Raw genomic sequence first — 25,447 nt, 5'->3', positions numbered from 1 at the left:
GATCTGAAAATCAGCACAGTACCCGTCTGTACCGCCTCGGGATTCGTGCCAGGAGTTGTACTTGCATAAACAGCCTGCTGTCCACCTCTGTACCAACCTGAATCAGAGTATTCAGGTCTGTCCAGCACCTGTTTGCACCACCTGCAGCAGATGTACTTGCTGTACCTGGCTGTGCGTACACTGTACGGCAGCCGTACAGTGTTGTACTGGCTGTTGTACCTGCTGGTACAGTCTATTCAGACCTGTGCGCAGAGTATTCCAGCAGCAGTACCTGTGCGCAGCCAGCAACAGAGGAGAAAGAGAGAAAGAGCTTGCACAGTTCTGGCCGTACAGTGCTGTACGGCTGATTCCCTCAGAAAAACAGCAACAATCCACAGCAAAACAGCCGCCTTCTCCTTTCTCTTGAGCTTTTCCACGCTAGGATTCAAGCGCATGAGGGAACTCCCACTTTTGCTACACGATTCCCCAAAAAGGGAAGAGAGAGAGAGAAGAGAGAGAAAACTCCTCCCCAATTTAATCCCTAGGGCCCCAACTTTAATAAGTTCCTAGGGCCACTAAGGCCTAGGGGCAAACTCCAATAAACATTAAAACTTAATGTTTCTAGTTCCCCCCTTCACACCTAGGGATGTCCACACATCTTAAACACTGTCCGGGCACCCCCCATGTGAATCATAAAATATTCTGACTCTGCAACCACCATGCCCACACTTGTCCTGCTCCATTTTCACAGGGCCATGACAACTTCCTAATCGTCGCTCAGGCCATGAGTAGTTTTCTGTCCGTCTTGGAGACGGAACACTACGGAGTGGGTCTCCCCATTCGAGTACTGGAGGAGCTTCTTGATTCCTAGTTCATCGATGACATAGTAGCATACCTAGAGGGGGCCAAGGGGAACCTCCAGAGATTCACCAAGGCGATTGAGATTTTTTGTCGCTCATCCAAAGCATAGGCCAACTGGCAGAAGTCGTGTGGATTTTGGGTTGGCTGATCGCCTGCCCCAACATGATGTCGAGTTGAGGCTTTTCAATGGGTCCCAAAGGAACCAGTTCGTTATCTTGGATGCCAGGTTGGCATTGACATCTCCCTTAAGCAACTGCTCACCTCCCTACTTCTAAGCATTTGGAAGAAGCTGTTATACTGGAGTTCGGCTAGGCTTTCCCTAGTTGGCCAAGTAGTCGTGGGGAACCAGGTTGTTCTTGCCACCATGTTGTACATTGCCTCCTACTGGTCTTTCTCCTAGGGATGTATTGGTCAGGTTCAACGTTTGATCTGGAACTTTCTGTGGGCTAGCAGTGATGGGAGACTAGCCAGCCTGCTAGGGTGAAGGTGGCCTCAAGAGTGATCATTGAATTGTGATGCAGAGGAGGCGTGCGCATCATCGACCCCTCCATTCAGAGCTGTGCCCTTTTGGGCAAGTTTACTATTGGAGGTCTTCTTTTGGGCGGTGAGCCTTGGAAGGACTTCCTGCTGGCTAGGATCTCCGGAGCTTAGCAGTTGGCACTTGGTTGGCCATTGGGGGTACACTAGCATTATGTCAGAGGTGTGGTCGTCCCTAGGAGCCTTAGCGTGATTGTCTTCGGGATTCCTAGCTTTGGTATAGGATGATACGCATTTTCACCAAGGATCTGTTTCCTGCCCATATTGTTACATGGGGCATTGTTACTTGGGCCATTGAGGCCGCGATCATCACGCCGTATGAGGAGAAAGGTGGGGGACTAGCCCTTCATCGCTCTTTAACTTTTTATTTCTGCTATGCCAGTTCCAGCTCTGCCTATTGGTCATTGGACTCTAGGTTCTAGCCAGCGATGGGAGATTTGTAGTAGTATAGCCGTGGGGCATATATGGACAACTTGATGTAGCAAAGCCATCAAAGGCACCCTTACCCTGCCAACGGAGTCTATCTGGAGCATCTGGCTTGATATCATTCATACCCCCTAAGGTCAGTGGGGGAAGCTTCGTGGTGGATCAGACGGCATGAGGAAGCATCGTGAGGCAAGCCTTAGGATTTGGCAGCATGGTTCCTTTCTTATAGATGGTGGTGGTGAGCCCACTTGGCCTTATAGACCACCTGTGTGGTTATTTGGCGGCATGGTTCCTTTCTTATAGATGGTGGTGGTGAGCCCACTTGGCATTATAGACCACCTGTGTGGTTATTTCCCTCTCCCCCCATTGTATGAGATAGCCTTCTCCTCCTAGAGCAGCTAGCCGGAGGAGAAGTGCATCCTCCCCTTTATTCATCTTGACTCTCGTTTCCCCTCTAGGGATAGATTTGTACTTAGCCATTTTGGTTGTTTTTCTCGGTAACTAATAGAAGGATCTTTTCCCGGAAAGAAGAAGAAGAAGAAGAAGTGTGCAATGAGACAACTAATGTTGTAGCACGTGATGATTGATCATCGATAGTGGAACTTATAGGCATATGATCAATTGCAAGAATTGGTATTTTTTCCTCAAGCGTGTGGGAGGTTACATCATGGTGGCAGTGGGCAATCACGCAAAGTGCCCAATCAAAGGTTCATGTACTATTTCACTTATATCCAAGGAAGGTTCTAAAAAAACACTTTGGGTTCCAAATATGAAGAGGAACCTCGTTCCTGTCTCAGCCATCAGGGACTATGACTTGTGGATTCGCTTTAACAAGAATGGTGCCGTCATTCTTGATGGAGATGCCAAGATCATTCCAAAGGGCAGGTCCAAGTCGAGCTGTCGTTGACACACCCCCCCCCCCCCCCCCCCCCCCCGCGGCCCCCCCTACGGTCAGCGGGGGAAGCTTCATTGTGGTTGACGGCATGAGGAAGCATCGTGAGGTAAGCCTTAGGATTTGGCGGCAGAAGAAGAAGAAGAAGTGTGTAGTGAGACAACTAATGTTGTAGCACACGATGATCGATCATCGGTAGTGGAACTCATAGGTATATGATCAAATGCAAGAATTGTTATTTTTTCCTCAAGCATGTGGGAGGTTACATCATGGTGGCAGTGGGCAATCACGCAAAGTGCCCAATCAAAGGTTCATGTACTATTTCACTTATATCCAAAGAAGGTTCTACAAAAATACTTTGGGTTTCAAATATGAAGATGAACCTCCTTCGTGTCTCCGCCATCACGGACTATGACTTGTGGATTCAGTTTAAGAAGAATGGTGCAGTCATTATTGATGGAGATGCCAAGATCATTGCAAAGGGCAGGTCCGAGTCGAGCACTCATTGATCCCCGCAACCGCCCCCCCTTCGCCCCCCCGCACGGCCCCCCCCCACGCTGCGTGCCTACTGATTGAGCTGCCGCCCCCTTCTCCCTGTCATTCCCTTGCTATTGCCAGTGCTTCTGCATTTTCTCCCTCTTCCCTTCTCTTTCACTCTGCTGTCTGCCTGCTTTTGTCTCAAGCTAGCCTTCTGCTTCGCCTCCTTCCTCAGCCTCAGCCCTCGCCTCTAGTTTGCCTTTGCCTCCTCCTCCCCAACACTACCCCCCCCCCCCCCCCCCCCCCCTTCTTCCCCTCCAGCCAGTGCGCCTCCCTCTGTCCCCTCCTGTGTGCCTCGTCGGCCTCTGTTCGTGTTCGAGCGTTCCTTTTATGCCCTCACCTTTCCCGTTAGAGCCTCTTGTGCTTGTCTTCTTGCCATCTTGCCCATCTTAGTTGTGCCCCCCCCGCCCCCCCTTCCTTCCCTCTTTGTTTTTTCCTTAGCTTTGGTATTTGGCTTCCTGGTATTTCTTCATTAGCAAGAGTAGGCACCTTTGGTTTTCGCATGCTAGTAGGACTCCATGGTAGCCACACTATCATCCCCGACCGAGGTCGCCATCCCTTGCCTTTAGGCGGCCCTCCTGCTATTAGCTTCGACAATTTCCTCCCTCGTGGCCTTTTCTTTCGTTTCCAAGAACGTAGGGAGCCATCTTGCGTGTGGACATATCCGGGATTTTCTCCAGGGAGCCCTTACCGGTGAGCCCATAAAAATCACTAGCATTCACTTTCTTGGGTTTGGCTTCTTTGAGGTGGAGTTTGATTTAGCCACAGCAGCTGATGATGTGATGCAACAAGTCCCGTTCGTGATACGCAACGCTTAGGTGTTCTTTGCGAGATGGCATGATGGCTTCGACCCCCTGGCCGGCTTCCTTGTCTTGCAAAGGAGTATCACCTTCTGATTCGATCTATTAGTCTATAGGACAGGTTTTGTAGACCCTGCACACGGCAACTTCAGTGGTGCCCAGGACACCGGGCATCCCTTCCATTAGAGTTTGCATTGTTTTCCCGGAGGATCGCCCATTGGTCATAGTGCTCCCGAGCCTCCAGGGCAACCGGATTCTTCAGCGGGTACAGTATGCTGGTCTCCGTGGCCAGTGTTTCATTTGCAGGCAGATGGGCCAGCTTGTTTGGTGCTGCCCTTGGTGCCAGGCCCGCAGAGGTTCTGACTCTTCATGGTGCTCCCTCTTCCACTCAGGGTGCTCTTGTTGTTATTTACACTATAATGATGGTCCTTTAAATAGGAGAGACCTCCTTTACAAGGTGTGGGCCTATGTTGACACCACATGTGCCACATGTCAAGATGAGGTGCCGAGTGTCCACACTGCGATGTCACCTTTTTACATCATTGCTTACACAAGTCCTTAAAGGGCTATTCCCATGTCGAGATGAGGTGCCAAGTGTCCAATGAGGTGTCACTTTTACACATCATTTCTTACATAAGTCCTGAAGGGGCTATTCCCATGTACAAGGTCCTTACACACTTAAGCGGTTGTTCACACACAGGAACTGCTTTATTTAAGGTCTAGTTTGCACACACTCATAAAAACCCTTCCTCAATGAAAAGGAGGTATTAGCAGAAGATAGTCTATACAGGCCTAATCTGGAACTGATGGAATGGTGGCAGCTACTCGATGTCAAGTCACATGAGAAAGCTGCTAGAGTAGTCTCGAACCGGATCCCCCTTTAGCGCCAATCTTTGAATGTGCTGCAGGCTAGGATGAGCCCTCCTAGAACTGGAACTTCGTAGAAGCGTGGCGAGGGATGGAGATGTTGAAGTGGATCACTGAGTTGCTCCATTACAAGCAAGGGAAACATACCGACATAAACATACTAGAGCATAAGACCCAAACTACTAGAAAGCCAAGATGCCCAAGATTTCCCCAGAAGCACTACAAGATACAAGAGCAGTAGAAAAGGATTACGATGATGATGACCAGATGATTTATGGGATCAATACTTGGATAGAATTCAAGGGCCTCTCTAAAAGCTTCACAAGAAGTGGCTTACAAGTTTCAGATGTCACTGTTCACATGATTAGAAGTTTACTTTACGCACTGTGGTTACATGGAGGATGACCTATCAAAGAACTACAGTGGGAGATTTGGGCTTATTTGATTCGAAATGTGTGTCAAACAAGGCCAGGCATATGGTACAGCCACTTTCATTTTTCTGACGTTTCATATGTTAGAACATCCCTTTTATTGGTATTAAATTTATTACATTAACTCGTGCCCAGCCCGTTTTGCATTATTTCATCCCATCTCGTCGCGCTTTCATATGGTCCGGAGAAGCTTACCTTGCGTCTCCGCGCACATATGATTCGTATAACGACTCGACTATGTCGACTTTTCGGGCTCCGCAGGGCAATTTTTTATCTGCATTTGTACCTGAACCACAACCAGCATAAAAATGACCTTAGGGTGACGAAGAGGGCAACCAATAGGTGCATATGTGCCGGAGAGTTTGTAGACAATGAGTATGCTTGTGGAGGAGCTGGTTGGACATATATAAAGCGTCCACAAGCAAGAAAGCAGCCTTCTCCCTCACACGTGTACGCCAAGATTGCATCTTCCCCACAATAGCTTGTTGACTTGCTAATCAAGGTGTCCCAGCTATATTTGGCAGTCCACTTGCGTGTGCTCAAATTCAGGCTCCCATGCCACTTAGCGTCCTCGGTTTTGATACTTGCTAGTGCCTTGCTTGGGAAAGGTTCATACTTTATAAACAAATCCGGTCTTGTTAAAATGTAGTGTGTACCAAACACATCTGGCCTTGTTTTAATGTAGTCTGTACCTGTAGCACCAAACATTAAAAATACATGCTAAAATAAATAATTTGGGTGCACACTTACCACCTACAAACCCATAAATGACCCATCTTTAGTCTTTAGTCCCAGACATGTCAAGAACGCATGCACCCACAAGGTGAGTGTCACCATTTGGTCCCTTCACCAGCTTTGATCAATGTTTTGGGGGAAGCCCAAACATAGAACGGAACCACGGTAAGAACGGGGATTTTCCACAAAAGAAGGGTTAAGCTCAAGGATAAAAGCATTGAGGCCTGGGCACTTATCAGGAGCTTTTACGGGCCTTGAGTATCATTTAAAAAACCTTTATGGGCTTTGGGAATCATAAAGAGCTTTATGGGCACCCTACATGGATATGTTAACCAGCGTGTGGGCCCACAAGGTCATAAAAAGCTAGACACCCATCCTTGAGAGATATTTTTATTAACAGGGACACTAAAAATGGCTAAGTGCTCTTATTTATAGAGACACTGGCTAAAGAAAGCAAAAAGGGATATTTTAAGCAGCCAAGGCCATTTTTGGCAAAAAGGGAAAAGCATGGGCTAAACAAAGCTGGCCGACTCCATCTAAAGAGGGGCAAGGGCTGATTCATTAAAAGGAAGGAGGGGCTGTTGTTTTTGGGGCATGCGCATAAGAGCACACGGCCGACTGCAGCAAACCCTACTCTCTCTCTCTGCTGGTCGACACAAACAGGCCATACAGAGCTGATTCTCTCTCCTTGTTTCGCTCTTATATCTGGCCGACAGCAGAGTGTTTACTGCTCTTTGCTGGTCGCCCTCAACCTATACTACTGCAGTGCCGTTTTTTCACTGCTGGCCAACAGGCTGTACAGCAGTGTTTCCTCTTTCTCTCTTGACTTGCTGCCACAGAGTCTGACCGTACAGCTTCTGCGAGTCTTCTTTCCGCAGGCTGCTTTCCACGCTGGACATACAGCTGTGAGTTTTCTCTGTGGCCACATGGCAGACAATTGTCCTGTAGGTTCTCTCGTGCGGAATAGTCTGAGAACAGATGGTTGTTTTCGGGCAGTTCTGGAGACTGCTTTGGGACTGTTTTGTGGCATTGACTTGGCCTGGCTTTTGTGAAGAGGGCTTTGCAAGAATCTCATGTGTGCTTTGTGGAAAGCTATCCAGGAGACCTGTGGAAAATCCGGTGCTGATTGCACCCTCACCTTGGCTTCTTTGTAAAAGCTTCTACGTAATAAAGAAGTTCCTACGGGGGGCTGGCCATTCCCGCTTAGTGTGCTATCTATTTATATTTTTGTGGCTTCCTCTTGTTATTCTTTGTTTGCTATTGAAGTGTTTCTCTATATAGTTCAGGTCCCATATCGGTTATAGTGACTAGGCACGCGTCTGCAGTCCCATGGACACATTAATTACCACACAACATGCAACATGCCATGCAATTGCTGACTTGAAAATTCCCATCTTAACATTCTCTACACCAGGTTCCTTCACTCGTGATTGTTGTCAGACGAGCTTTCTCGATCCGCAAAGCAATGTCTTTGGACTCTTGATGGACACCGTCCATGAAATCCATATTCATGACCACGCCAACGTCTCAAGGACAGTCCAGGAAACTGTAATCCATATTTCACATGTAGACACACGTATCCTAGGACATGTGCTAGAGTCTGATGTCTAGTTTATGGAGTCTCTAAAAGGGCTAAGTGTGGTAGAGTGTGTGAACTCACCCGTAGGTTAGGTATGGATAAGATAAGTGTGCTATGTGTTACTTGTCTAGTATGTGTGTGTGATTCCCTTGAGTCAAAAGATAAGGCGTACAGCCTGCAAAAGCATGTACTTGGTGTAAGCTTCTACACAATCAATCAATCAATCAAATCATTGAGTCGTGCATTCTGTTTTTCTCTCTCTTAGTTGTAAACTCATCTCTTCTCTCTCTCCCCCTCTTACTCTCTTTCTCTCTCTTCAACTATGTAACTATTGCCATGCCTTGGAGGTTCATCATTTCTCTCCATGTCCATCGCTGAGCAGCTTTACCAATAGCGCACAACCCTAACCTTAATCCTGGCAGCATGGTTTGAGTGCAAAGGGGTGTAGGGTACCCCGTACGCTGCCAATATGCATGACCCATGCTTTTGCTACCGATCAGCAAGCTGTTGTTCAATTCCTTCAGTTTGTGACCCCAGCAGCCCCGGTGACAACTTGCCATAGTTGTCGGGTAAGAAAAAACGGTACCGGTATGGGACTTTTAAATTTTGAAAAATAAGTTCGATTGAGGTACGATCCACTTTAAAAAACACTTGAAAAGAAGATATTTGTACACATTTATAGATGCAAAGTCTAGAGAAGTTGTAACTTGTCATAAACTAGAAAAAAGTTAAAACACTAGTACAAAGACTCGAGTCATGAACAATGAACACTGAACATATGCGGCATGCCATAAATAAGAGCCATGGCCCGCAACGTACAATAGGAACTAAGAGCCGTGGCCTGCGGTCTACAATAGGAAGAGGTAGCGGAATCTCCCCCGGAGAGAGAGAGAGAGAGCCTGAGAGAGACTCGAAAGCATGAGAGAGAGAGAGAGAGAGAGAGAGCTTATACAAGGGAGCCTAAGGCCCGGCCACCCACACTTCAAAGGGCTACAGAAATGGGCGGAAAAAACATGTGAAAAAAAACGTGCGAAAAAACAAATAATAAAATAGACGGAAAAAAATGGTCCAGAAAAATAGACTTTTTTTTCGAGGGCCATTCCGCACCCGTACCGTTTCATACGGTACGAAACGAACATTATGTTTCGTTTGGCTACATCGAAACGAGATTCGAAAAAAAACCGTTTCGCACTCGTTTCGGCTAGTTCGTTTCGTCTCGTCCCTTGCCATACGTGCCGTTGGTGCGGTACGCGTCCCACAAACAACTATGCAACCTGCTATGCCTATGTACTTTGCTGTTGCTACGTAGTGGCTACTACAACACTATCTTCTTCGTGCATGTCTATGCTGACCCCACCTTGTGCCTCCATAGCTAGAATTTTCCTACAGCCCCCCGTCATCAATACCTGCTCGTCATTAGTGTTCAACAGTAGTTTGGGGCTTCTTAGAATAAGGTGCAAATCATGTGCACTCGTCAAAATTTAGGGCTTTTGCAAAATTTGGACAAATTGGGGAACTTAAAGCTCTGGTAAACTGTAGATTCACATCAACATTCAAATTTGGTCATTTTTCACGTTAATGGTAATTCTTTAATTAAAGCTGCTAGATCTTCAAAATTTAGGGCTTTCGTGAAATTTTCAGCAATTAGCTCAAAATTGAAGCCCCTGCAACAATATAATTGTGGGGATTTTCAAATTAGGGCAAAAATTACCTACTCTAAGCCTTTATAAGTTAAAAAATTTGAGGCCTTTTGAAATTGAAGCCTCCTTCGACACATTGAAGCCTCTACCCTGGATCTCGAGCCTAAAATGAGTGGCCAAGCATCAATTGCTTGGCGACACTGTCTCAAACGGCATGTTCATTGACACTTCACTAACTTAGGAAATTTCGAAACTTCCATTCCTTGTGTTTATGTGTAAGTGTCATGGATCCTCTATCCAGGTCGTCCCCTAAAAAAGATTTGTAGTAAGTGTTCGTCATGTATGTCAATTTTTATGTGTTTGTACCGCCTTGTGTTATAAAAGGCTGCAGTACTTCAATTTATCCTTGTTTTGAGTCAGGCGTGCAGGAGGGGGTGGGTGCGGTTGGGTAGTTTATGGTGGCTTACATATATCATATGTGTGGTCAAGCTCCTTATCAGGCCTGCCATGAGAGTCTAGGTGTTGGCCACTTTGATCTTTTGAATCACGTGTGGAGTTGTGGCCCAAATCACCATAGATATGAAGGTCAATGCTTATGACACCACCTTGATTCCGAAGGGGGATTTGTTGGGTGTTTCGTAGTCTCTTTGTGTACCAATTGTGTAAGTGTACCCTTGTTTGTGTAGCAATGTGTGACTTGTCTCTAGTATGTGTTTGTGATTCCCTTGAGTCAAAAAATAAGGCTTATAGCTTACAGAAGCATGTACTTGGTGTAAGCCTCTACACAATCAATCAATCAAATCATCGAGTCATGCATTCTCTTGCTCTCTCTTAGTTGTGAACACATCTCTTCTCTCTCGCCCCCCCCCTCTTACACTCTTTCTCTCACTTCACCTGTGCAACCGTTGCCATGGCTTGAAGGTTCATTATTTCTCTTCATCTCCATCGCCAAGGAGCTTCATAAATAGCTGCAGCTAACAGGTAACCCTAACCTTGATCGTGCCAACATCTGTTCCCTCCTTCCCCAAGGAGTTAGGCCAGCTTCACCCCCCATAGGAGACGATTCAGTCTCACCCATCTCAAGATGTGCCACAACCCCGTCCTCCTCCCCTTGGGCCCACCTCCACCCGCTACACGATGGGAGATCCACCTTCCTTCTCGAGGGCCCAATAGCCAATCCTGCTCTGCAGATCCTTTTAGATTTTCTCGCACATTGTGGAGACCCAAATCTTCTCCCTCCCTGTCGCAAGGTTCCCCCCAGCTTCACCAGGGGGGGGGGGTGCATTGAGCTCACAAATTCGTGAGGCACCCACTAGACTGTCCTTTCTTTCGGTGTCTTCAACGGACGCTCTAGCTATGACGAGGCTGTGACCCTGGCCCGGCACTTGATCACTTCCATATGGTTGGAGCCATATGGATCACAAACACCATCCGGGCTTCCTCGGAGATTGCTCCATAGTCACAGGGGACGGAGGGGACGGACTCTTGGAAGGGGGGGACGCCATACCGAGAACACTGTGGGACGGGGACGGACGGACGTCCCCAGCTGGGCGCCCCTCACAAGGGACGGCGTTCCGGGGACGGATCCAAGAGGGGACGGCTGTGGGGGAGGACTGCGTGGGAACGCCTGTAGGTTACTGCTTGGGCAATGGTCACATTTTTGACCTTTTTTTTTTGGCCGTTTGGGAGGGGCTTTTCATGGGCCTTTAGCCTTGGCCCATAGGCCTTAAACCTTTGAGGCTTTGGGCCTTGGCCGCCTCCCTCCCTATAAGAAGACACACACACACACACTCCCTCTCACACTTTGAGCCTTAGCTTCACACACACATTCTCTCTCCCTCAAGCGGCGACATGGTGGGATGAGGTCAATCACACCCCATCCCCTCATGGAGGTGGTGCACAGCCACGGACATGCAAGCTCTGCCCGTATAGGCGAGTGGGTGGTACTGACAAAGTAATTTTTAAGTGCCGTTCCTACACCCGTCCCTGTTCCTTACATATGGCCGTCCCCGGTCCCCGTCCTTGTCCCCCATCCCTTGTGACTATGGACTGCTCGAATGAAGATTCTTAGCCTCATCCTTGGGCATAGGTGCTACAACTCTTCATCTTCTTCCACCTCAGCTTCACAGAGCGGAACATGGTGTCTACAGACTCCTCCACAAAGAGGAGGTCCTACCAAAGCATGATAGGCAGTAGGCTCACGAGGAGTGGGTGCATCTCTCTACTTGCAACCGAGTGTACCTTGTCCTTGGCTGGGGAGAGCTGCTGAAGAGCTGGCGTGAGGTGACCCCAAGTTCTAATGAAACTGACTCCAAGTCTGTCCTCAAAAGTGGTGCTCAAGCCTTGGAATCGGGCCTATGTGAAAATCCATCGTACACTCGGAGTCCATGGGCCGCCAAGTGAGGGGGTCCGAACAGATATCCAGTTAATCAGAAAAGCCTTCCAAGGCTCACCTCTTGGCAGAAGGCCTCTGACAATCAACTTGCCCAGCAGGGCTCTACTCTGCACAGATGGGTCAATGATCCTCAATCCTCCACAAGCCCATGGCTGAGTAATCACCCTCCAAGCTACCTTTGCCCTAGCAAGCTGGAGATCAGTACCGGCCGACAGAAAGTTCTGTATCAGTCGTGCTGAACGTAACCTAGGCATCCCTTGGAAAATGCCCATCAAGATGTGATGTACCACATGGTGGGAAGGAGCACGTGGTTTGCCACGATCATGCAGCCGGTGAGGGAGAGGTGTGTGGTGCTCCAATACAGAAATGCTCGGAAGAAGGGGGGTAGCTGCTGCTCGGTTGATATGTCAATCCAACCTGGCGCTCGAGGTTTATGATTGGGGTGCCCTTGGGGATCCACTGGAAAGATCGAATTGGGAACAAAGACGGCGTGGGTGAAGAACCCACCCAAAAACCACACGACTTGTGCCAGTTGATCTTAGCTCCAGAGGCTAAGCAAAAAGTCTCGATGGCGAGAGCAAACCTCTGAAGGATCCCCTTTTATCCTATGTCATCGGCGAACTGTGAGTCGAGAAGCTCCTCCTAGGATTTTTATGGGGAGACGTAGACCCTGGAGTCCTGTCTCTTGTGCAGAGAGAGAACTACTCATTGCCTCTGCGCCTCCTGGTTGAGGACCTAGCTATGAGCTGTCGAATAAAGGGTGGAGACACAACAATCCCAACCTTCTGTGTGCATACACTTACACACTTCCGACAGCTGCTGTCTCGATCGTCCTGTCTGCTGCCTTGTGCACGTCTGACATTATTCAAATCTCGTCTACGGCATTCTCTTATCAAGCAGTTCGTGTTAATCATGGGGTTTCTTGTTCATTTGGCAGTTATGTGTGTGTGTGTGTGAGTTCTTGCTGCAGATAGACGTGTGAAGCAAAAATTATAGTAGACTCTTGTTCTCTTCTATCCGGTTAACTTGCAGTCTTGTTCATTTGCTCCCGTCAGTTTGAGGCATTAGGATTTTGTAACCAGTCCTGTCTGATGCGCCAATCTGGTGTCCAGTCATGACTTTGTTCCTCGGCAGTCTTGTACACTGGTGGAAGAGGTTGGGCCTCTATGCCAACAAAACCACAGCAATAGCCCCTGGCCCCCAAATGTTGTTCATGCGCTCATACCGAATGCAATCGTTTCACCTTATGGGCTGCCTGTCAATCTTTCCTGTTGTGTTTATCTGTTCTCTGTACAAACTCAAGAGTCAATACCCATCTGATGGGCTGTATATCAATTGTTTCACCTGATGGGCGGCCTATCAATCTTCGCTGTTGTGTTTATCTGTTTTCTATACAAACTCAATACCCATCTGATATTGCTTAAAGTCACACAATGTTTGATTGTTATTATTGAACTTGCTTTCATACTCTGCAATATATTTTTTCAGGGATCGCACAGAATTTGTCATCGAGATGGCAGGAAAGCTGTGTTCAAGGGCCTTATGTAGACCAGGATTCATGACACTAGTGATGTGTCTTGAAGCAACTGCATCACCTAGCCACTTTGCAATGTCAGACGAGTATGAGTTTTCAGCACCTGTGGACACAATGCTTGAGAAGTCTCACTGTGATAATGTGTGCTTAGATACACCGGATTCTACAAAGAGCAGAGCTGTAGAAGTACTTGATTGCCTGGGACCTCTTGTTGAAGATAGCAAGAAACACTTTAATCCTAAGTACCGCTTAAAAGGTCTAAATGTGCTATTGTGTTGTTTTTTTTCTTAAATTTTGTGGTCAAACTCTCCAGCTATGTGTTGTTGAAAGCTGGCTTTGTACTTGAGTGTCCTCTCTCTCTCTTTCTCTCTCTTTCTCTCTGCTCGCCCCAAAAGGACTCGGCCATGTCTCTCTCTCCTCGTAGCCCCCGCCCGCCACTCTCTCTCTCTCTCTCTCTCTCTCTCTCTCTCTCTCTCTCTTTCATTTCATTTCATTTCTCCCCCCCGCGTGCTTCCCTCTCCCACCTGCTGCCTATCTTTCTCTCTCTTCGCAACAGCCCCCTTTGGCCTCTCTCTCTCTCTGGGAAGTGCTGCAAACACGGCTCTTCCTATGGCCAAGTGTTAATTTTTAACCCGAAACCAGCCTTTTTCAGCCCAAGACAAGATGGAGAGAGTCGACATTGAAGACCTCATCAAGGCAGCCATCCGACAACACAAGAAAGAGACGGACAATGCAATTAATATGGTCAACCGGAGCCTTCTTGACAAAATCAAGAAGCTTGAAGCGCGGATAGCAGCCCAAGATGCAAAGATCGCAAATCTCAAGAAGGAGATAGAAGAAGCACGCGCTCAACATAAGCTCGAGGAAGGTGAAATTCAGCGCGTCATGATGGAGGAGCTGAACACCATCAAGGCCCAAGTGAGAACACTTCAAGAGGGAGAAGAAAAGAAGGCCTGGGAGACCTCCTCGTGGTGGAGGTGCTCACGAAAACGCAAAAGCAAGTACATGAAGCGGAGAAATGGATAGAAGTGGTCAAGAAAGGTAAGAACAAGGAGGCCGAAAGCACATCTACCTCGAAGATTATCAACCTAACCATTGAGGAGGAACAAAGAAGAAAGACAAGGGAACTTCATGTGCGGATCACGGGTCTTAAGGACGGTGACAATGTAGAGGAGGAAGCCAAAGATTTATACACACGCATGGGCATTTCGAGGCCTATACACACGGGGGCTTGGAGAGTGGGCAAGAAAGACAAGAATGGAGGAGAGAGCTCGAAGGAGAGAGGTCTCATTTTACGCTTTCCCACCTTGTAGGCCAAGAAGGATTTCTTGGCCAAGCGCTCCGGCCTTAAGAAAACGGGCATCTTTTTAGGAGATGACCTCACCTTGGCACAGCTAGCACATATGAGGGAGTGCATGCCGGAGATTAGGGCAGCCAGAGAAAAAGGGAAGCTAGCATTTTACAGAGGAGGCAGAGTGGTGATACTAGAGAGACGCACCACTTGACGGTGTGAGACCTATGCGACCAGTCTGAGACTTGCAGTATGGAACTACAACGGAGCATTGAGACTGGATGTGGGGGCCTTTGAGGACAGCTTCAGAGATAGGCACATCATCTTCTACTCGGAGACACATCAGGCCCCAGGCAGCACATTACTGAGAGTGGCGGGATACAGAAAGGAGACGACTTGTAGACAAGAGGCCCGTTCGAAGCATGGTGGTCGCGGATCTGGAGGAGTTGCAGTTCTTTTTAGAGAGGAGCTTCAGCCACTCATCCATGTTATGCGCCGTGATGAGAGTGCGAGGTACATGTGGGTCAGAGTGAGGGTAGACCCCTATACATTGCTATATGTTACTTTCCACCCAGCACATCTCATTATGCAGCGCCCAAGGGGCAATCTCCATATATGATTCTAGAGGCGGACATATGGAAGTTCTCCAGGTAGGGAGATGCTATCATACTTGGGGACTTTAATGCTGGAACGGCTCAGTACGAGACCTCCTTCTTTGACACTTCGGAGGAGATGTTGAGAGAGAGAGATGTGGAGGAGATGTGTTTGACCCGGAGTGTACTGAGTATGGGAGATACCTCTTGGAGATGGGGATTGCACATGGGCTGGCCATTTTAAATGGCCTAGAGAGGTATCCACTTGCCACCACTGGCTTTACTTGCTTTCCACAGAGACATAGGGCCAGCACAGTTGATTATGTTCTAGCCTCGCTAGCCTTCGTCCCAAGTATCTACGATTTTGCGATTGGCCCCAAGCCCATCGGAGTTACGGTGGATCATGCACTTCTCTCCTTTACGGTGGATTTCCACTACAGTACCTGCCAGGTTGGGCAGTCCTATCACCCGAGATATACCTTCTGTAGAGAGACTGATGGAGTATACATTGAAGAGATCTACAGCTTGTTGAGTGCAAAGGATCCATAGAGGCCATTAGCTGAGCTCACACAGATCCTAACAGAGGCTTTACATACAGCTGCAGTGACGACCGTCCCACACACGCAGCCCACAGTACGACCACGTCTTGGGAGCATGCCCCAGAATAGTTGGTATGATGATGACTGTAGGGAGATCAGAGCCCAGCTACAGAGAGAGGTGGCCACAGGTGTTACCACATATAGACAGTCACACATCATCTTCCGATGCCTCATTCGGCAGAAGAAGAGAGCATTCTTAGCTCGGCTGAGAAGAGACATGTACCAGCTGTTTTTGAGTCAGGATTCTGGGGAGGCCTGGAGATTGCTTAGAGAGCACCCCTCCCCTCCGGCCATTACCTCTTGAGATACATGGGGCGAGTATGCAGCCTCCCTCTACACAGTACCAGAGCAGCCACCACTACCGAACCCTCCAGAGCCCTGTCCACCCACTTTTACCTTCTTCACAGCAGATATGGTAAGGAGGGCCATCAACAGATTGCATACAGGGGGGGCACACGATCATGAGGGCATTGTAGCCGAGCATTTCATACATGCTAGAGATATGATTGCAGACTTGCTAGCTCTCATGTTTAATAGAGCCATGTGTGAGGGGTTTCGTGGGACTTGGAGTACTTCCACGATTGTGCCAGTACTCAAGTCTGGAGATCCGAGCCTGCCGACTAACTACCGCACCATTATGATTGGTCACTCGCTGGCCAAGCTATATGCCTCTATTCTTGAGCAGGAGTTGAGCAGATGGGCAGAGAGACAAGGGGTCGGAGCCTAGGGACAGGCCGGTTTCAGGAGGAGATTCTCTACTTTGGATCATATCTTTACCCTCAGGGCTATCATTGAGGAGGGCAGAGCACATGGGAGGAGGATCTATTGTGGCTTTGTGGATTTCCGCAAGGCCTTTGACACAGTGCCTAGAGCTAGACTGATGCGCAGGCTGCAAGACTTGGGGGTTCCATGTGAGCTCATTTGGGGTATTATGGCACTTTATGAGACTGTAGTTGGGCAGGTGCGGACTTCAGAGGGTCTCTCCCAGCTAGTACACTCCACTATAGCGGTGAAACATGGCTGCCCGCTCTCTCCAACTGTATGGACTATACGTTGATGAGATCTGTGATTATATTGGGACACGAGGGGACAGAGGAGTCGAGTTGGCTGGCACTTGGATACCTCTGCTCTTATATGCTGATGATATTGTGCTTATAGCAGAGGCACTTGGATACTTTACATGCTTATGCACAGGACAATGGGCTCTCAGTTAACCTTGGTAAGACCAAGGTTATGGTGTTTAATACTACAGCTTAGTGGGTCTGGAGATCAATGCCTATTTTCAGATATGGGCAGGAGACAGTGGAGTATGTTGACTCATACACATATCTTGGAGTGGTGTTCACTAGGCCCACATTTTCCATGAGGGGGCCAGCAGAGGCCAGACTGACTAGAGGATATGCAGCACTAGGAGGTCTAGAGAAGATGTGCTGACAGGTACAGTTTCAGGAGCCATGCACTAAGCTGTGGCTTTTTGACAGAGTGTCACATCAACGATGCTATATGGAGTACAGATCTGGGGGCCTAGCCAAGATCGTGACAGTCGATCAGGACGCACATACAATGGATGGATATCGATGGAGAGACCACTTGTGTCCATGATCTCCAGGATGACTTGGGCTAAGGCCTCGGCACTCCATGAGATTATCAGAGCCGAGATGGGAGCACCACCGATCGTAGTCGAGGCTCTTGCCAGATAAGTTTCCTCCATTCATAGCACATGGGAGCTTCCCTGACACCGGTATGCACGACTTGCTCTAGAGTCCTCTCATCAGTTAGCCATGGAGGGAGACACTTCATGTTGGTATGCGCAGATAGCATCCTGGTTTGAGCTCCATGGGTTCAGTTTAGGCAAACTTCCACCCTTCTAGTACTCTCTAAAGGCACCCTCTCTCACCTTGACACATTCAAAGATGAGGAGAGTCATCAGACAACATGACCTCATACAGTTGGACACTAGGAGGACATGGGTAGAGCCCTCACAAGAGTTGGGGACGAAGATGGCTTTCTATAGACACCATCTACTCCGCACCACTGAGGATGGCTTTATACTTAGACCAAGCTACATGGATACCCATCAACCTTATGGATGGAAGTGCGGCATTGGGCAGATCCGCACCTCTTCACATCAGTTAGAGATAGAGAGAGGCAGATTTAGAGGCATACCTCCAGGGGACAGGATTTGTCAGATTTGTTGGATAGAGCCAGAGATGGAGGAGCAGCACATCTTTCTTTCTTTTTTTTTTCGAGAAAAGATCCTTTCATTAGTTATTTAAAAAAAACGCCCACTGGGCTACAAAACCCCTCTCGTGCTCATAAGAAGGCAGAGCATAGATCCAATCAAGGCAGCTAAGAAGACTCTGCCTAGGTTCAAAAAAGTACAAATATAAGTACAAATAACTGAGAGGTTGTATCATACAATAGGAGGGGGGAAAATCCAAACAGGTGGCCTGTAGTGGCAGCGGGGGTACCCGCGTGTAGAGTATAGAAGGGGCCGCTGCGTTAAGTGGTGTGGAAGGCCTGGCGCCGCAATATCGCTCGATCAGAGTCGCCCCAGATGCGGTCATACTGTACTCGCAGGGTGTGAATCAACTCTTGCCAGATGCTCCGAACAGTCTCTGCTGGTCGCTCCAGTCTCCCCTCAAAGGCCCTGAAACAACGGGCTCTCCAGGTGAAGCATATGGTGAGGCTGCTGAGGAGCTCCCATCGTAAATCCCTCTCCTGTGTCCAGCCGCCGGCGGCGGACGAGAAATCCGGTGAAGGAACAAGGCGAGGCTAGCCCCTAATGAATCTGATGGCCTAGCTGTCCTGCTCCGTCTTGTATCCTAGAGCAGACCCTGACGAAGTCGACCAAGCAGCGGCTGCCCACGTATACATGCCCTCTGGAGAGAGGGGGGCCAAAATGCGCAGCATCCTCAACCAAATCTGTTGCGCCTGTGGACAGTCCCATAGGCAATGTCTCTGTGTCTCCAATGGGTGGCCGCATCGAGCGCAGGCTGACGGAAGGCCACTGTAGACAAGCCAGGTGCCAACTGCAGAGTCCCTGTGGGCAACCAGTCATTGGAAAAAGTCGAGATCCTGCGTGCCTGTCGGCTAGCCCAGAGCCTGGTCCAAAAATCCTCCAAGAACTCCTGGGAGAGTCCCTGTAGCCGCCAATGCTCCGATACAGCTGGAGGGACCATCCTCCTCGCAGTCAAAATATACCTCCCCAACCGAACAGTGTACTAGAAAAAGGTGATCTCTGGGACCTCGGGGGACGCATAAGGATCATGCCACTCGTACTCGCGAGGGTCCCACTGGAGCCGGGCCAAGGGGCGCGCAGCATATGCCCATATGCGGCAATCAGAGTTTACATCTGCAGGGGCTAGACGAGGCCGAGAACCCAGCATATGACCATGCTCTGTGCGTACCGCGGAGCTCCAGATGAGCGGCTGTCTGGCCCGCTCCTCATCACAAGTGGTAGGTCTCTGAGAAAGCCCCGGTCTGAGCAGCTCCCATGCTCGCAGGATTCTCAAGGCAAATCTGTCCTCCCATCCTCTACTGAGGCCTGTCCTCCTCATCTCTATGAAGATCCACCATATCTCTGGTGCCCAAGTGCCCCCTGTTGGGGGAGCTCTAGCTTGCAGCCGCTGAGAAAGAAGCTCCTTCCAAGGCTCAGCGCCTGGAAGCAGCCCCCGAAGAATAAGCTTCCCCACCAAGGCTCTACTCTGATCAGCTGGATCTGTAATGCCCAAGCCCCCCTGGGCCAGCGGAAGAGTAATAACTACCCAAGCAACCTTAGCCCGGGCCGGCTAACCATCCCTCCCAGCCCAACGAAAGTTCCTGATCAGCCTCTGTACCTGGCTGATGCAAGAGCTCGAGAAGATCGAGCAAGACGTGATGTACCACATAGTTGCTAAAAGCACTTGATTTGTTACCACCACCCTCCCAGCCAAGGATAACCGAGCTGTACTCCAATATAAAAGCTTCTTCCGAATGCTCTGAAGAAGCGGGGCCATCTGCTGCTCAGGTGACAAATCAAGTCCAATTTGGCATCCCAGATACCGCACTGCTGTGCCAGGAGGAATCCATCTGAAACCCGGGTCTGGGCTCCATGCCGGAGTGGGAGCGCTACTGATCCAAAAAGCCACTATCTTGCGCCAATTGATCAATGCTCCCGAAGCCACACCAAAAACCTGTAGCGACTGCTCTGCCCTCTGTAGATTGGCCTCATGGCCTTGCAGAAACAATCCCATGTCATCAGCAAACTCAGAATCGAGCAGGTCCTCACCCTGGACTGGGCTCCATGCCGGAGTCGGAGCGCTACTGATCCAAAAAGCCACTGTCTTGCGCCAATTGATCAATGCTCCCGAAGCCACACCAAAAACCTGTAGCGACTGCTCTGCCCTCTGTAGATTGGCCTCATGGTCATGCAGAAACAATCCCGTGTCATCAGCAAACTCAGAATCGAGCAGGTCCTCACCCTGGACTGGAAGCTGGAGTCCTCTCAAACCAACCTCCTCTGCTCTCAGATACATGCTCATAGCCTCTGCAAAGAAGAGAAAAAGGAACGCGGCGAGAGGGCATCCCTGACGGATTGATATGGTCAACTCAAAACTCGGCCCCTGTCCTCCTGCCATCAACACCTGGCTACGAGCTGTGGAATATAGAGCCGCCACTCCTCCAATCCAGTCTGGCTCAAAACCGAGGCGAAGCATAGTGCCCTCTAGGAAACCCCAATCGACTCTATCGTATGCCTTCTCAAAATCGAGAAGCATCACGACCAAGTCTTCACCGAGAAATCTAGCTCGGGCCGTCGCCTCCCAAAAGGTGAAAACGTTGTCAAGGATACTGCACTCCTTGACGAATGCTGTCTGAATAGCATGAATCAACTCCCCAAGGAAGGGCTGGATCCTCAAACTCAAGGCCTTTGCCAGGACCTTGTAGACAGTATTGAGGATCGTAATAGGCCTCCAATGCCGAATATCATCTGACACTCCCTCCCTTTTGGGGATAAGAAAGATCAAGCCCTCTGAAAAGCTTCGTGGCATCACCCCAGTGTCCAAAACATACTGAAAGCCCCTGCGGAGGCCTGGCCCCAAAAGGTCCCAATAGCGCATAAGGAGGCAGGCTTCAATCCGTCCTCCCCAGGGCAACTATGACGCGGAAGGACCCTCAAAGCCTCAACAAGCTCATCCTCTGAAAGAGGCTCACCAAAAACTGTGCGCATACGATCTATGACCCTTCTCCGCACATGGGCCCACACAGTCTGTCTGCAAGCGTCACGTGCCTCCGTGGCTGGCTCCGCTGAAAGCAGATCTCTATAGAACTCAGTGGCAATGATTCTAATCTCCCGGGGCTCAGTGGCTAACGATCCGTCCTGCCTCCTTAGCTAGCGTACTCCTGCTCGAGCATGGCGGAGTCCGGTGATCTCAAAAAACTCCCTAGTCACTCTATCACCAAGCTGCGTCCACTGAGAGGCCTGGCGATGATAGTAGAACTCATGTCTCTGCTCCTCTGCCTCTCTAACCTCCTGGCGTGCCTGGCTCAGCTAGGACGCCACCCACTCACATGTAGGCAGCTGCTCCTAAAGACGCTGGAGCGAAGCAAGGCTACGTCTCAAGCGACGCTTCCGCTTTCGTGTCTCTCCCAGCCGTGTCAAGGCTGTAGCGTGCAAAAAAGAGCTGAGCTCGATGAGTCCCTGGGCACATTGGCCTGCTGCATCCAGGTCAGAGCTCTGGCTATCATGCCATATCCTCTCAATGTCCTCAGAAAGATTGGGATCTGTAAGTATCCTCTCTGGGATCCTCAACTGCAAGCTGGTCTCCCATGTCCTCTCCTCAAGTGTCAAAATAACTGGCGCATGGTCTGAAAAAGAGGTGCCATCGAGAATGCCAATGGAGCCACCATGCTCCCCGAACCTGTCGCCCACATAGAAGCGATCAATCCATGATAGATTAGTCCCTCCCTACCGGCGATCTGACCGAGAAAAACTAAGACTGTCCTGAGAACGGGAGAAAGCCTCATGTTGTCATGCATCAGTGATCCGCAGTGTCATACAAAATCGCTCCCAAGCTGCAAGCTCCGTGCCGTGCATTGTAACATGACTGCCTCCCACCCTATCGGCCGGGTCCTCAAGCATGTTGAAATCTCCCCCAACACACCAATGTGCGGCCTCGCGCAATGCATCTGTAACAAGGGTCCAAAACTTTGCTCTGGCACTAGCATGGTTGGGCGCATACTACATAGACATTGAGCACTCCAAAGTGCTCATCGTGGATCCTCAGAATAACATACTGTGCTCTACCAGGCACAATGACCCCGCGATCCACAATGGCCTGCCGCCATACATCCGCAATGACCATACATACTGCCCACCCAAGGGGCCAAAACCTACAGACTAAAATGTGTCCCATCTACCAGGCATCACCGAACCATATCTCCGAATCCTCCTCTCACTCAAATGGTGCTCTTGCATCATCAAAATATTAATATTGCCCCCAACCAGGCATCTCTGAAGCTCCTTCCTCAAGCAACCACGATAACGTACATAGTGTGCGCCGCCAAGGCCCTGTACATTCCATGAGATGATCCTGATGGATGACTTGTTGAGGTGGAGGCTGTCTCACCCATATGGCGGGCCTTCGCAAGCGGCTTGGATGGAGAGTAATCCCCATCCGAGCGGCTACGAATCTGCCGCTGCAAGAGTCTCGGACCAGGTGCCAGTGGTGGCTGTGTCCCATAGCGATTGCCTCCCGCTCAGAGAGAGAAACCTCATGTATGCATACATAGGCAGGGTCTCGTGCTGAGTCTGCCACTATGCGAACCACCAAATGTCAAATCCCGGACGCATCCGCACTCCCGGTATCAAAGAAATGTGCCAACTCCCAGAGTCGGCCTATCACGTATGTCATCTCCAAATCGCTCACATGGTGAGAAAACTCAACTGCCTGAGTCTTCAAAATACTAAGAGCGAGATCCAGAGTCCACTCTCGGTCGCTAGTGCCGCAAAGAGGGAAGGAGAAGGCCACCGCTGAATCAAGTGCCTCCTCCCCTCGGGCCGGAGGTATCACCACATGTACTCTGATGGGCGCTGGCTCATGGGGGCCCTCCGCTCCAAAAAGGTGTGTGAAGGAGTAGTCGAAAGCCTCCGAGCGCTGTCTAGTGTCGAGACTACTCAGCCGACTGTGGATAGAGGATATCCGTGAAGCATGAATCGGCATGGTAGGTCTCCTCTGCGGTGCTCGAGCAAGGTTTGTGCTCAGTGCCCGCCGGACTGCAGGTGAGCGCCAGGGTACTGCTAGTGCCTCCCGGGGAGCTGCTGAGGCGAGCGGAGGGGGAGGAGAGGGGGGAGAAGGGGGTAGCTGCTGAAAAAGCGGGAGCGGGAACGGGAGGAGGCGAAGGTGGAAGCGAGGTGGGAGGGGGGGACGGGGGAGGGGAAGGGGAAGGGGAAGGGGAAGGGGAAGGGGGAGGGGGAGGGGGGGGTGGGGACGAAGGGGGGGGGGTGCTGGCATCTTCTAATCCTCAGTTTGCGTTGGGGTCTCCTCCTGGAGGGGAGCAAAGCTGTTCCTCACTGGAACCCAGTGATGCTGAGGCTGTGACTGCTGCTGCGTCAGTCTCTGGGCATGCTGCTGTGACTGTCTCCCTCTACGGCGCCCCTATCTAGGCTGCCAATCCGAGGTCTCTGTGGGCTGAGCAGGTGTCCCGGAGACTGCTTGCCGAGCCGCATCTGTGGGCGGGCCATCGGGGGTCCGCTGCTGCGGTGAAGGTCGGGGTCTCGTGCGAGGGCATGCCTTGGCTAGGTGGCCGACCTGCCTGCATATAAAACACTACTTCGGGAGCCCTGAAAACTCCACTCTCTGATCGATCCATCCCCCCGCTATCCTAGGTAACTGAATGACCTTCGAAAGGGAGGAGATGTCAGGAACCAAAACTCTGACCGAAGGCAGGCCAGTTGCTCTAGCCACCATTGAAGCTGCTGTGGGGCCAGTCTCAAGCACCAAGCCCACCAATGATCCTATCCTAGAAAGGAGCGAGAGGTACTCGCAGCGGAGTCGAGGAAAGCAAACTGTAACATGGAATAGGCGCTCTCCCTACTCGGCCGCTGCAAGGTCAAAACCATACTGCCAAGGTCTGAAGAAGGCCCGAGCGCCCCTGATGTCAAGGGGACTCATGGCTAGGACCTGGGCCACGCTTTGAGCTGTCTCGAACTCAATCTGGTAGTGTCCGCGGCGGCGCAGTAACTGAACGTCCAGGATCTTGCCCACATCTGCAAGAAGGCGGGCCTGGAGAAGATCCCGGATCTCCCCTCTGCTGGGGCGAGTGCCTATACGGCAGATGGTGGAATGTGCCTGGAGGCGTTCCACCTCTGCGGCGAGGCTCGCTTCCTCTTTTGGTGAAAGAGAAAGCCTGATGGGGTATCCTCAGGGGCGAGTGAGGGGGCTGCGGAAGAGTCCCTCTGAGGTGGGGCGGGAGGAACCTCCATCAGAGTCTGAAGGTGAGTCAAGGGCGAAGCGATAAACGGGGGGTCTTGCATGAGCCAAGCTGCACGAAAAAGCGGAGCGGGGAGGGGAAGAGAGGGAAGGGCGGAAAAAAAAAGGGGGGGGGGGGGGGGGGGGGGGGGAAGACAGAGGGGAAGGGGCAGAAGACAGAGGGGGGCGGAAAAAACCAGAAGGGAATGGGTGGAAGACAGAAGGGGGGCGGAAAAAAAAAACCAGAAGGGGGGCGGAAAAAACCAGCGGGGACGACAGAGGGGGCGGGGAAAACGCGAAGGGGGGGGGTAGGGTGGGGGGGCGGGACGTGAAGGAGGGAGGGAATGGGGGGCACGACGGAGATGGGCCGGCGGGCAGGGGGCGACGGGCGCAAAAAGGGAGGGCGGGGGGCGCGAAAAACACAGGGGCGCGGAGGGGGGCGTGCGAGCAGGCGAGAGGCTAAGTCACGAGGGTGGGGAGGAAGGGTGCGAGCAGGTGGCAGCTCGAGCAGGGTGAGAGGGGCAAAGGCTTCAGCGAGCGAGATCGGTATGAGGAGCACTACATCTGTCTTTGGACCACTGGGTAGAGTCATGGACTATTGTGATAAGAGATGCTTGGGTTTTTATCTCCTGGAGATCCGCAAGCTCAGAGAGTCCATTATCACGAGCAGACGCCCGAGTGGCAGGGAGTCCACACAGAGACAGATTACTAACTTCTTTAGAGGGACTACCTGGGAGGGAACAGCCGACAGCCTAGCAGCAGGCACCTCGTGGGACTCTAGTTGAGAGAGCTATCTAGTTGGGTAGATCCAGACGCCCGAGGGTTCGCGGATCCTCACATCGGAGACGGTGCCTACACCGGAGGATTCAGATCATCATTGCGAGGCATCGGGCTCGTCCGACCAGGCATCTCACTATGGCAGATATCCAGGCCATCCGGCAGAGACCCATGCTAGAGCTCCTAGGATGATTACCACTCCAGCCAGATACTGTTGTACTCACTGTCACTTTTGTACTCCCCCATATTCATGTATTCATGTATCCATGTACTCATGTACCCCATTTTGACTATTAGCATTAGCTTCCCACTCTCCCTAGTTGCTACTTCCGGATGCTCCCTACTGATGTATTGTAGGGCTAGATACTTACCTTCAGTTCTTTCTTTTCTTTTCCAGACAGTGTATCAGATGTCACATGGTTGTAACTTTGGTCTCATAGGTCACTTTGGCCTTTTGAAGACGTTAATATAACATTTCATTTCATTTCTCTCCCACTACACGCATGGATCGGTACGGTCATGGA

General features: G+C 50.4%; 1 protein-coding gene across 6 annotated transcripts in view; it reads left to right on the top strand.

The window, feature by feature from the left end:
* Nucleotides 1-25,447, top strand: part of LOC147629048 (tRNA/rRNA methyltransferase (SpoU) family protein) — a 276,989-nt gene that overhangs the window by 173,782 nt on the left and 77,760 nt on the right. For all 6 annotated transcript variants that reach the window (XR_015267878.1, XM_086812261.1, XM_086812260.1 and 3 more), the window contains one exon: nucleotides 13,168-13,469. Coding sequence is in view for 5 of the 6 variants with exons in the window: in XM_086812261.1 (XP_086668387.1) it covers nucleotides 13,168-13,469 (302 nt within the window). In the remaining variant the exon portion in view is untranslated. The remainder of the gene's footprint in view (nucleotides 1-13,167; nucleotides 13,470-25,447) is intronic.

This window comes from Cibotium barometz, chromosome 18 (assembly GCF_041138505.1).
Source record: "Cibotium barometz isolate CiBa-2024 chromosome 18, ASM4113850v1, whole genome shotgun sequence".
In the NCBI taxonomy this organism is placed as follows: Eukaryota; Viridiplantae; Streptophyta; class Polypodiopsida; order Cyatheales; family Cibotiaceae; genus Cibotium; species Cibotium barometz.
This window is presented reverse-complemented; position numbering and strand designations above follow the sequence as displayed.